At 26.3% G+C, this 13,638-nt stretch overlaps 2 protein-coding genes across 2 annotated transcripts in view; one reads left to right on the top strand and one right to left on the bottom strand.

Annotated features, from left to right (window-relative positions):
• Positions 1–1,198, bottom strand: part of LOC101499104 (uncharacterized) — a 4,279-nt gene extending 3,081 nt beyond the window's left edge. The window contains exons 1-4 of the mRNA XM_004507718.4: positions 1,041–1,198; positions 490–791; positions 310–389; positions 34–128 (exon numbers count right to left, since the gene is read on the bottom strand). Of these exons, the coding sequence (XP_004507775.1) occupies positions 34–128; positions 310–389; positions 490–730 (416 nt within the window). The 5' untranslated portion in view covers positions 731–791; positions 1,041–1,198. The remainder of the gene's footprint in view (positions 1–33; positions 129–309; positions 390–489; positions 792–1,040) is intronic.
• Positions 1,199–10,895: 9,697 nt separating this feature from the next.
• Positions 10,896–13,638, top strand: LOC101498539 (uncharacterized). Its single transcript, XM_004507716.4, has 5 exons — positions 10,896–11,053; positions 11,359–11,552; positions 12,467–12,551; positions 13,236–13,301; positions 13,392–13,638. The coding sequence occupies exons 1-5, from the start codon at positions 10,970–10,972 to the stop codon at positions 13,482–13,484; spliced, it is 522 nt and encodes a 173-aa protein (XP_004507773.1). The 5' UTR covers positions 10,896–10,969; the 3' UTR covers positions 13,485–13,638.

Raw genomic sequence — 13,638 nt, 5'->3', positions numbered from 1 at the left:
AGCAGGAAGCAAAGTTTTTTGTGTATATTATACCTTACAGGTTTTTCGGAATTGCGATCCAATTGGCATTCATCGACATACTCAACTAGCTCATCATAGAGTCTCTGAAGTTCAGTCACTGTCTCTACCTATCTCAACAAACAAAAGGATAAGAATATTAAGTTAAAGTAGTTACTATTGGCTAATAATTAAAGTTCCATGAACAAATGCATACAAAAATTTCCAGCAACATTTTCTCAATAAACCAAACTAGGAAAATCCATTTCATCATAAATTCAATTATGCATTAATGAAATGCAAAGATTCTACCTGGCAACTATCACCATCTACCAAATCACCATTAGCAATTCTTCGTTCGTACTCGACAAGAGGGCCGCTTCTGGTAGTTTCTGTAACCATTTCAACAAATTCCAATACAAATAAAATAAGAAAGAAATAAAAACAAGTTTCAATTCAAAAAGAAAATTGAGACACAAAAAATAGGTGAACCTCCATTTGTGAGCTTAACAGCATCAGCTGAAACAGATCTTGTGGATGTTGTAATAAATGGATGAATCTTTAATAAATTGGGTTCAGCATGATCAGGAACTTTATAAGCTGAACTATGAATTTGACAATTGTTTTCAAAGCAACATGGTATTTCTGCAACAAGATTATTGATCTTAACAACACTACTTTGCCTATGAAAAGTTTGACCCAATTGGCGTAGAGAACGAATAGTGATTCTCATCTTCCAGTTCAATTACACCCAGCTCCAATAAGAATAACCCCACAAAAAATTTCAAGAAACCCTGAAATAAAATTAAAAAAAATAAAAATTTGAATCAGAAAAACTTCTTAGTTCTTAATAACAATTAACCAAAATTAAAAATTAAGAAGAAAACAAAGAACAAATACAGATTAGATTTAATTTCCATTTTCAAATCTCAATTCATTCCAATATGTTAGGAAGATTACTGAAAAAAGGGAAGCTTTTTTTTTTCTTCAAGAAAACAAAAAACAATGAAAGAAATTGTTAAAAAGAGAGATGAAAAACGAACCTTGAATAAAGATAAGATAAGAACACGTCCCAGAAAACAGGAACAAATAAAAGAAGAGAAAAAACTGAGTTTATTTTTTCTAGTGAACAGAGAAAGATCTTTGTGACTCTCTCGTTTGCATGTTTTGTTATTGGAACAGGTTGTTCTTCGGAAAGAGAACTAGTCTTTTTTTCAGTTTGCTTTTTATTTAAATCAAATTAGAGTAAACTATTCATTCCTTCCTAGTATCCCTTTAAAAAATATTATCTTAGAATGTTCTTAACAGTTTTTAATATAAATTAATTTACTATTTTTCAATTATATCATTTAATTATTAATTATTAATATGCACACTACATTCAAATATTAATTATAATCTGCATTTATAATAATTAAAAAATGAATAATTAAAAAAATATAATTTGCTAAACAATTTTTTCATTTTTTAATATACTTAAAAAAAACTTAAACAACACGTTAGACAAAGAGAATATTTAGTGAAGATGTAAATTAATAAATGATGTAAATTAATAAATACTTATTTAAAATATTAATTAAAATTATTTATATTTAAATTTTTACTACTAAAAGTATGATATGATAAATTAATTGAATATTATATAAGATCTCTAGTTAGATATCATATTAACGTTATCGTATGATCAATTAATTTTTTATAAAATTTAAATAATTTATTTTACTAATTTGTCAATGTATATTTAATTTATGTATAATTATAATTATTCATAAATTTATTTTTTAGATTATAAAATTTCATTCGCAAATTTATCTTTAAAAATATAATATAACATTGATTTGAAATCAATGTTATAAATGATGATAAATGTTTATTAAAAGATTATTTTAATTAATATTTTAATAATATATTTATCAATTTATAAAATATAATATCTAATTTGTTCAAGATTGCATATTCACTCGGATTATATTATATTTTCGAATTGACGTATTCTCTCTCATATTCGTTTTGTCAGTATTTTTTTTAACTTTAAAACATGCGCTGATTTAGATGAGTCATCAAACATAAGTCATATAAATTTATTTACATATAAAAAAGAATAAAAAATCAGTGTTGGCTTTTTGGGTTTGGGGTTTTATTTATTTATTTTTGTTTGTTAAGTGTTCGACATTTTGTTGACTTTGAAAATCACACGTTTGCTTCGACGTTACATCACAATTATTTAAAGAATATATATAAAGACACCGTCCCAGATAGAGAAGATGCCGTTCGTGACAGTGCATCTAAAAACATGCAATTACATCGTTAATGCCAAAAATTTAAATAATAATAATATTTGATATTATCCACATAAATTAGTAGTTATTTGGTCACCAAACATGGAGAAAATTTTTAGGACAATTATTTACCTGTTACTTTTAATAAATATTGATAATTATAATTATATAGTATAAATATTTTATCATATTTTATCTTTTTATCATAGATAATTTCAGATTCTACTAATAAATGTCTTGAAATTTTTGGTCAAAAAATTCACTATATAAAAATAATATTTAACGTATTTAGAATATTGTTTAGCTTTCCTTATAGTCTTTAAGAAGAAAAAAAGAACTTTCCTTATAGTCTCTTTTTGGTTAAAGCTTTCCTTGTAGCCTAAACAAATCGTATTCATACTTGTATAAAAATAAATAAATACATGTTTATACTATTTTTTAGTATAATTATTATGCATTACAGATATATGTCCAGTTTTATCTTATCAAATGTCACACTGATATAGTATTTTCAAAAGAATGTATGCAAATATCTACAATAATAATAGGGCTGAAAATTTACATTGTGTTAAGACTATAAATATATATAGTAGACAAATTACAATTATTTATATATGTCCAACTTTGTAAATAGTTATCGATAAAAATAAATACTTTTAATTATTTGATAGTTAATATATTTAATTGATAATGTAAAAAATTTACATTAACCATATAAATAAATAATATACTTAAAAGTTTGTGTAAATAATTTTACATTATAATTATATATTAAGTAGGATTTAACATATATATTATTAAAAATACTTATATATATAATCAATGTAAGAAATTTTTATATAATAATTAATCATGAAAATTAAATTATTATAAATATTTAATTTTTATTATAATTAATTATAAAATCACAATGTAATTTATTGTAATATTCTGATTATATGTTCTCTACTTAGTGTAGAAATTGTAACACCCCGGCCATTACCGGCGATGCTACCTCACGACCTTCTCGCCCCTCTAACTACTCCGTTGGAAATAACGAGTTTTTGCCTTTCGTGGGATTCGAGCCCGGTACCTGGGGGATAAGTACCGCCTCCACACAGTTCAACTACCAATTGAGCCACAGAAGACAAAAACTCACTATTTCCAACAGAGTGGTTAGGGGACGAGAAGGTCGTGAGGTAGCATCGCTCGTAACGGGAATGGTTTGGGTGTTACAGAAATAATCGAAGTCGAACTATATTTTGTAAGGTGATATGACTAGTCAAAAAAAAATTAAAGTTCAAGTATGACGTTGATGTACAATAAGTTTTTTTTTTAAAGTTTAAGTCTCACATTTATGAAAATATGGTACAACTTATTAGTTTATTTTTAAGTTTAATTCATATTAATATCTTTTAAGTAAATACTTCATGCGGTCTCTTTACTTTATTTCAATTACATTGATTTTTTTTTATTCTTTATTTAATTTTAAGTAACGGTTTGATTTTTTATTTCTTAAAATATCAACAATATTATATTGTTTTACACAAACCCATAAAATTCATCATCTTCAAACAAAACTCATAAAATTCACTATTAATTTAAAAAATATATATATATATATATATATATATTCGTGAAATTCACAACTTAAATTTTCAAATAAATTTGTATTTTTATCTCCAACGACGACGACAACATCGAATAAATAATTAACACTTTAAGATTTGCCCTCCAAATCACTAAGGCAAATATTTATTCTTTTTTACATCCTTCTCCAAATCAAATTCATAAATTGAATATCAAAATGTAACTTATTTATTTGATGGATTTGAAGTTGTTGTTGTTTGATATGAAAATGTGAGTATATTTGAACATTTAAATTATAAATTTGATGAAATTTTGAATTTTGTTGAAGATGATAATAATTTACTGAGTTTTGTTTGAAAATAATGTTGAATTTTATTGATCTATGTAAAACAAATATAATATTATTGATATTTTAAGACATAAATGATCAAATTGTTACTTTAAATTAAATAATAGATCAAATCGGGAAAAAAAAAATATAAATGACTTAATTGTTATGTGAAATTAAGTTAAAGGATTGTGGGAAAATGCTTATTTTTTAATAGATTAACAAGTTAATATATTAATAAAATTAAATATTTCTTTTTATATTTAACAAATTTTAAAGAGTTTGATTTTATATGATATTATATTTCAATTATATGTTATTAGATGTGAGAATGTGTCGGGTTTGATTGAATTTTGCTTAAATAAGTCATGTCAATTTAAAAATTACATGAATCTAACTTATTACGTGTTAAACGTTTTATTTTAAGCATTAGTTTAAGTCTATTTTGTTGAGAAAATAATATTTTTGATATATATTTTAATGACAACAAACTCTATGAAATAAATTATTAATTCTTATTAATGGTGATCTACTAATGACTGCACTTGAGTTTTATTTAATGAACGTGAATTTCATAAGTGAAACAAGTAAGAAGTCATTCATTTCATCAAAGTGCTTAAAAATTAATGACAATATCACTATGAAAAAAACGAATATCATTCTGATTTATTAAAAACATAAATATGAGAAAGCAAGATTGTTATGGTTATTAAATAGAAAAACGACGATCGCTCTGATTTTCAAAACATTCAGTCAAAGAACATTATGGACAAATATTTCATTAATCAAGGTCGTTATAGGCTGCGAAAATATATCAACCTTTGTTACAAATAAATCAATCTTAAAAATGAAAGAACAGAATTATACAAAAGGATTGCTTTGAACAAATTCGATCAACAAAAAGCAAAACAAAAGCATCAAGAAAAAGGCAGTCACTGCATCACGGACACACATACAAAATAGAAAAGTTTGGCACGCAACAACTATAAGAAGTTCAAACTCCAACAAATGACTTAAAACAGAAACGAATATCGTTATGGTTTTCACACTTTAATCCAATAATGTTATGGTTTACAAATAGCAAAATCTGTTGTAATTTAAGATCGATCTGAACTACGAAAGTACATCTATCATCAATATTTATTACAGAGGAAGTTAATAATATACACAAGATCATTTTTGACATATTTGTTCAAAGAGGGTCAACAAAGGCAAAACAAAACATCAATAACAACACAACAAGATCAATCTCCAAATTTATGATTAAAAAGTACAACAAGAACAGAAATACCAACGCTGCATCTTTGCAAAAACTAACACGCATGCAAAACATACAAAACATGACACACAACAACTGTCAAAATCCATCACTCATATAAAGCAGAAACGAATAATGTTATGGTTTTACAAAAGAACGTTCTAGTTATTCTATTTTAAAGATATAATTAAAACAGATAATTTTATACAGTCTAAACCACATATTAAAGAGTATCAATACTGCTCAAATCAACGGTGAAGCCCATAACTCAAGTTGAATTCCCAAAGAAGGAAAAAAACCTCAAGATTTATGATTTGCGAGTAAAAACACAAGTACATTGTACTTACAATATTTTGCAAAAAGTTATGCGTAATTTTTATTGGAAACAATACCAAACTAACATTTAACAACTCATTCACGTTTTCCACCAAACTTAAAAGCAATAACGTTATTCAATTGTCAATAACATTATGAACATCAATATAAACACATGTTTAATTGCTTTAAAATATATCTAACACTTGAAAAGTGTGTCCAACGACTATATTCAATTTAAATTGAATATTCAAAGCATTTTTATCATCTATAAATCGAATATCAATCGGAAGATGAAGAAAAAAGTTCAATTTACAAATCTACCAACACTTGTTCAAGTAAGAACAAGTCAAAAACGCTTCAAACAAACTCCAACTCTCTTTACTATATTTGTGAATTATTATTTACTGAGTCTGTCTTTTATTTATCTTAAACTAGTGTTGATAAGTTTCAATATCCCAAACATTTTTATCATATACATCAATTGTAACTCAAATCTATCTTTTACATTAAATTTAGTGTGTTTGTAAAAAATATTTATAAGTTGAAAGGTGAATATTGTAATTAATAAAGGTGTGATCAAGATAAAATTTTAGAAAGGATAACATTAATGGTTATGAAGCACATAGTGAAAATATAACAGCTGTGATGACTGAGCGTAACCCACTTTGGATGAACTATGATATATTGTTGTGTAGATTATTTTTTCTTTATCTCCATTTATTTATGACTCACTTAGCACTGATCACACCATGAAGTTTTTATTGTTATATTACTTATGAATTTTATGCTTTTATTATTTATTAAATCAATATCATTATTGAGTTAATTTAAAATAAGCATATAAATAAAATTTTAAAAAAGATCACAATTCAAACTCAATTTTCTTGTGATTGAAATTGCTACTTCATATTTAGCATTAAGGCATATACAAAATATGTTTTTTATATATCTAAAAAGGTTAATAGACCAATACAAAAATGTGAATTGAAATTAAATATTTCTTTTTATATTTAGCACGACATTTTAAAGAATTTTATTTTATATGACAATATATTTCAATTATACGTTATTAGGTGTAGAAATAGTCTGAGTTGGATCGATCTTTGCTTAAATTGATCAAGTCTATATAAAAAAATTAAAACTTAAATTTGACTTCTTACAGATCAAATGTTTTATTTTAAGCATTAATTTAAGTCTATTTTACTTTAAGAAGTATAAAACAAATATATTTTGTCTATATTTAATATACTAATACAAAAATGTGAATTGAACCCATAACATTTTTTTTTCTTCACTTTTTTCACCAAACTTAATATGTACATGAACAACAATTATTAATAAAATAGAATAATAAAATACAGACGTTTAATTTATAGTCCTTCTAATAAAGAGTGTTTAATTATTGAAAAATATAAATCTTTTTTTAAAAAAAGAAAATAAAAAATCTTTAATATACAAATATAATGACTATTTTATCTTATTGTTATTATATGTATAATACATATTATAATTATATATAAACCGACCTATTAAATTTGATATGCTTTTTAAAGAAACTAAAACTTAACATATTTAAATAAATAAATCTTTTATGGCTAAATCTTTAATAAACCCGACCTATTTTTCCATAGTGCATTAATGTTTTCTTTTCCTAAATACTGGACCACAACTTTTTTGATCTGCTTGTTCATTTGGGAACCATTATTGCTTCTGATAATAAGTTTTGCTTTTATGAGAACTGTTTGAGTTGTAAGATGTTGGTGTAATGAATCGGCACTCAAATATAGAAAATTAAATTACTTATACTCAATCTGTGTTAATATATAAATAAAATTAATTAAGTATATAATTATTAACTAAACTAATTAGTTATTCACTTTTATTATTATTAATCTGATTTTAAAATTCAAATTTATTATCTAAAATCACTGTATTTTTATAAAAAATAAAAATAAAAGTAAAAATAAAAGAAACTCGTGGAAGTGAAAATTATTATTAAGCTCTTCATTTATTTTACTTAAAAGAATTGATTATTAATTCTAAAATTTAATGTGGGCATTAAACAAATGTCATTTTTTATTTATACTATCATTAAATAAATTGAAAATAGTCAACTTTGTTTTTAATATTTTGTCACAACTTAAATGTGTTGAGTTTGCTTATATTTTGTTTTGTTTAGGAGAAAACAATAACATAGTTTGAGTAAAAAAAAATAAAAAGTAGAGTTTATTATACCTCCAATAGTGTACAAATATTTTATACACTCATTCGTCCAGGTCTCGCGATAATATTATTTTGCTATATTATTATAAATATGTAATGTTTATACCTTATCAATGTAATTAAGTGGTTATATAATTATGGAAGTTATCATCATATAAAATAAACGATTATTATTTACCGCCAGTACAATTGAGTGGGTATTTATTTTTCTCTAAAATATTTTAACCAAATATTTACATGATGCTATGTAATTATTTGATTGTGTAAAATTATTTTTATAATATTTATACAAATTCATTAAAATTTACCAGTAAATAGAATGTTAAAAATTGTACCAAACAAAAATATAATGTTAAAAAATTATCACAAAATAAATTGTTTGTTTTAAAGAAAAAATCAATTGTTATTTTGGAATATAATGTGAGTATTTTATAAAGAAGGTATAAATAAAATGTTGGCTTTTCTATTAACAAACGTTTTTAATTGACGTAACATTTTTATATTTATAATTAATTTTTTATTTTATTTTAAATATCAAACAAACTAAAATATCCAATTAAAATCCTAAATTTTTCAATTGAAGGCAATGGTTGTTCCCCAATTAAAATCCTAAAATGAATCTAAACTTTCAATTTGTCCAAATCGATTTCTTCATCGTCGTTGTTATCATATTATCTAACTCGCGTTCATCATCATCAAAACTGCATTTATCACCAACACTAAAATGCGACCAACGTCAAACTCAATCATTCACAATCATCAAATGCGACCAATTTTTCATTTCCCTAATATGAAATATATCCAATGGAATGAGCAGTTAATTGCATTCTGTCATAAAACATTAAAATAATGAAATAAAATATATGTCTCATTAGTTCTATTCTATTTTGCTCCACTCCATTTCTTTTAAATTATCCAAATAGAATCTTAGTGTTTTTTTGCGAGAGCAAGAAGAAATTGTTTTCAAACTTTATGTATTTTCAGATTTTGTTTTCAATTCATTAGTTTTATTCTCGGATGTATTTGCTTCAATGTATTATTTAATTTTATTTTGTTTCGGTGTATTAAAATTTTTGATTGAAAATAATTTGTTTGTGTTTTTAAGTTTTAATTGAAAAGAAAATTAAAATTATAATGATACCGCGTCAATTAAAAAGGATCACGTGCAGTGTTATGTCATGAACCATAAAATCAAATTAACAACGGTGACCAATTATGCAATAGAATTGACCATCAAATCGAACTAACGGCGATGATCAATTATATCAATAGAAAAATTTAGAAAAACTTGTTGTTGGAAGAAAAATTATAGAGAAACTAGAAAAAAATCAATGAGCAATTCCCTTGAAACTAGCAAAACACAAACAAGTGTGAAAATAAACTTAACCGCCTCCATAGAAAATGTACTCCACTCACTTCTTATTTATTCATGACAATAATGGAGTAATTTATGATTAATTTTTTGATCTCAACAAGTCATTTAAATAATTTTATTTTTTTATTTTATTTAAATAAATAATTTAATTTTTCTTTTATATTTTATTTATGATTTTATTGTCTAAATACGATATTATATTATTTATTATTTTGATGCAGTAATATTTATTTTTTCTTCTTACTGCAATGTTTTTAAAATTAAATGTAATTACCATATTTATTAACATTATCTTTGTTCATTAAAAGATTATCAAAAAGAGATATTTGTTCATTAAAAGATTATTAAAAAGAGTAAAATTAGACAAATTCGGAACATATATGATTTATTTGAGTTTAAAGTTAAAAAGAAATTTGTTTGTCTTTGACCGTGGAATCTTAATCTAAAAAGGTATTGATTTTTTATGTTTGTTCACGTGTGAAAAACTTTTTATTATTGAATAATTATATCCACATACATTGGCTGGATTTAACCACTTCGTTTTAGCAATGGTATCTTGTATTTTTTATGAATGGAATGTTAATTTTAGTCAAGAAAAACAAATATTTAAAGCGCTGATTTGATTCCAGATGTAAAAGTCCAGCCAGGTAATGAGTTGGAATCATAGGTTATATTCTGCTTGATACCTAATTAAAGCACAAAAAGTCTTAATCAGCATGATAGTACTTGAATTACTTTATTGTTGTCGTTTCTTTTCAACTTTTAATCTTGCTTGCTTGCTTGAATATTTTTTTAATAACATGCTTGATTTTTTTAATGCTTGGTTATTAGTGATGCTTTATATTATTATAATAATAATAATAATAATAATAATAATAATAATATTATTATTATTAATATTATTATTATTATTATTATTATTATTATTATTATTATTATTATACTCGAGAAGTATCATATGAGAAAGAAAAGATTACTTTTATGCCACCGACCCCTACTCCTCCATCTCACAAATATTTTTGTTTATTACAACACCAACAAAAACTCATTTGATCTCTTTTAACTATTTTAGTTTTTTTCTTCATGAATATTCATTCTCATCTCCCCAATTTTCTAAAATAAACGGTAAAGAGTGCGAGATTAACAAAACAAAATAATGTAAAAAAAAATTAAATTATTATTTTTTTAAGAATAATTCTCTTGAGCAAATTCAAATTTCATAAACTATGGAAAATGAAAAAACTTAATGCATTTTTTAATGTAGTTCTTAATTCAAATTACATTTTTTATGATTGAAACAAACTTTAAAAAAATATGAATTTGGATCAATAATGAGTAGTTGTTAAACAGTAGAATAAAAAAAATATAGAAAATTGATGAATGAATTAAGTTTTTTTGGTAATCCTACAAAGATAGATAATTTTTTGGAAAAAAGTTATTTTTGGTCAACCAAGATCAAGATGCATTGGGCCCCAAATACCAAAAAAGTTGAGCCCAATTGAATAATGATAGGCCCTGGGCCCATATTCGAAATTCCGGTGCAGAAGCAGAAAACGTTGACCCAAAGAAGAAGAAGAAGAAACATAGCAGCGATATCGGCACCGGTAACGTTGTTGGGTGAAATGGCGAATCAGGGTGCTAAGAAACGCAAGGATGAAAACGCTCGTCACATGGCTAGGCTCCGCCGCATCATCATCGCTTGCAACGTACTTTTTCTCAACACTCTCGCTCTCTCTTATTGCAATTTCAATTCACTTTGTTAGGGTTTTTTAGCCTCATCATTTCTGCAAAATTTTGGTTAGAATTTAATTCACTTTTTAAATCATCTACAATTGAAAATTCAATTGATGAAATATAGATTATGCTTACAAATAGCGTCTGAAATATGATTAATTGATCATTAGTTGTTGACATTATAACGAGCATGCATGTGAACATAAACGAATCATTGTTCCTCAAATTTATTTACTAGCTTATTGATTACTTGATTTGTTGGTTTACTATTGAACAGGTTATTTATGTAGTAATAAGGATGTTAATTTTCCATTCCACATTCACCTGGAAGCATTGGATTGGCTTGGTTGTGACTTCTTTAGCATATTATTTTCCCTATCAACAACTTGCTAAGATGGCAAACCCTAGTTACGCCGAAGATGGTGAACTCTTAGATGGTGGGTTTGATATGACTACTGGTGGAGTTTGTGGGTATGACTTTGTCTTGTCTTGTGGGAATATTTTAATTCAGTCTCTGTACAGATCTCCATAAGTGTATTAAATGAATGTCATTTAAACAATAGCTTCTCTTACAAGTTAAAATTATTTTCTCCATCTTAATTTTTTTCATAAGGATTTTTCATGGGTCTCCATAAACTTATTTTAATAGATAAACTCCTACAAGTTCGATGCTAATCCAAATTGGGCCTTTGTCGTCTAAGGGAAGTAGGGGCAATATTACTCCTGGGACAATCCACAATATCACCTTCTCTAGTCAATGCCATATCACACCCTCCACCAAGTTTCACATTCTTCATTTTTCCATGACAATTCTAGCTAAAGATCACTTGATGACATACTTTTTGTCGGGTTCATTTAAGTTCACTTGCAATCACTGTATGTGTACAAGATATGCATCTTGATTTAAAAAGCTATTTTTTATCTGTGCCAATGATTTTTTTACTTGATCTTTTGCAGTTTTTTTCTGTCAGGTATTTTTGTGCATAACGTGGTACTCGATACTAATTCTTTATTTAAAGTATTTGAAGCTCTTAAGTTTGTGCGGATATGAACTGTACTCTGTTTTACTAAAAACTAAAAGGAAAATTAACTAAAATTTGTATTTCGTCCATCATGCAATAATGGTTGTGTATATATTGTAAGATGTAGCTTATGGAATTTTGTCTACTGGATGGACCCAAAACATGTTCGTAGTCAGCTGATCTAGTAGGTCTGGGGTAGTCAGCACTCCCTCCCCTTCATTTAGATTTCCAGTCACCAATAGTTCTTGACTCTTATGTGAAAACAAACTATGTTGATTAATAAAGTTCAACTATACTGAATTTTTTGCTATCTTTTAATTTCATAATATATATTCTTCACTTATTGCCTGTCGTCTTTTGCAGCTATTTACATGATGTTATCTACATAACATGCTTTGTGCAAGTCGCGTCCATCATCTCCGGAAAGTTCTGGTACACATATCTTGTGGTAAGGTCCAATCTGCTCACAAATAAGCTTTTGGTTGGCTCTATTGGCACAAAAATGTGGTATACTTTTAGAATGTAGGACTGTAATTGTTAATGGTGTAGTCACACACTCGGACTGAAACCAATGTAGTCTTAGCTTCTAAGAGATCCGTTATCTGCCAGGCTTGGCAGTATGTGCGTGTGTGCACACAGTTATTCTGCAGTAAAAATGATCATTTACCATAAAGAGGACTTTATCCAAAGGTTCATTAGATTTACTTATTAGTCATTACTACTTATTAGTGCATGCCTGAAAAATAGAGTACATATTGCCAACTTTTTGTGTGCCAGAAAGCAACCAACGTGAGGGGAAAAGGGGTTGCATTGCTAAGCAGGAAGAGGCGCCCAAAACATTGTGTGGTTATCATCTGACCATTAGCTACTTTTCTGACACTGGCGTAATAGTGTGTTCATTTATGAATTATATCAGGTGTTTTGTACAAAATCAACTGTGGTTGGAAATTGCTTGAATTATGACTTAGTTTTTTCTTTCTTGGTCCAAAAATATATATTTAGTAGTTGAAGTTTAAGTTGAAATCATATCTGAACGTGTTTTACATAAAAAGTAGTAAAACCTTTTCATCATTAAAAAAGAAAATGCAACAACTTTCAGTAAAACAGTTGCTTCCTTATTGACATTTATCAGATACCGGCATTTGGAGCATACCAATCCTTTGGCCTCATTAAAGGATTTTTGCCGCAAGGTTCAGAGGTACGTATGATCTTTGTCTTGATTAATTTTCACTTTCAGGTCACGGAAAGTTTCATTGTAACATCAATTGTGTATGCATTTTGTGACCAGGAATCTGTTGAAGATGAAAAGACCCGCAAGAAGAGGGAAAAGATGGAGAAGAAGGCATCGAGACCTAAGTTTGTCAAGACAAGAACTAGATAGTTTGCTGGAATGCAAATCCAGTTGCACAATATCACCCAAATATCCAAGATTGATGGATGTTGCCCTGTAACTTTAAATTATTACAAGTTTCATATTAGCCTGAGCTAGTTTTCCTGTACAACAATATCCCTTTTTACCCCCTCCATGTTAGGGA

The sequence above is a fragment of the Cicer arietinum genome, chromosome 7 (assembly GCF_000331145.2).
Source record: "Cicer arietinum cultivar CDC Frontier isolate Library 1 chromosome 7, Cicar.CDCFrontier_v2.0, whole genome shotgun sequence".
NCBI classification, from domain to species: domain Eukaryota; kingdom Viridiplantae; phylum Streptophyta; class Magnoliopsida; order Fabales; family Fabaceae; genus Cicer; species Cicer arietinum.
This window is presented reverse-complemented; position numbering and strand designations above follow the sequence as displayed.

Excerpts from the sequence above, each read along its gene's own strand:
- LOC101498539 (XM_004507716.4), top strand. The coding sequence starts at position 10,970 with ATGGCGAATCAGGGTGCTAAGAAACGCAAGGATGAAAACGCTCGTCAC. Across the intron at positions 11,553-12,466 it reads ACTACTGGTGGAGTTTGTGG|CTATTTACATGATGTTATCT; the intron begins GTATGACTTTGT and ends CGTCTTTTGCAG. Across the intron at positions 12,552-13,235 it reads TCTGGTACACATATCTTGTG|ATACCGGCATTTGGAGCATA; the intron begins GTAAGGTCCAAT and ends GACATTTATCAG.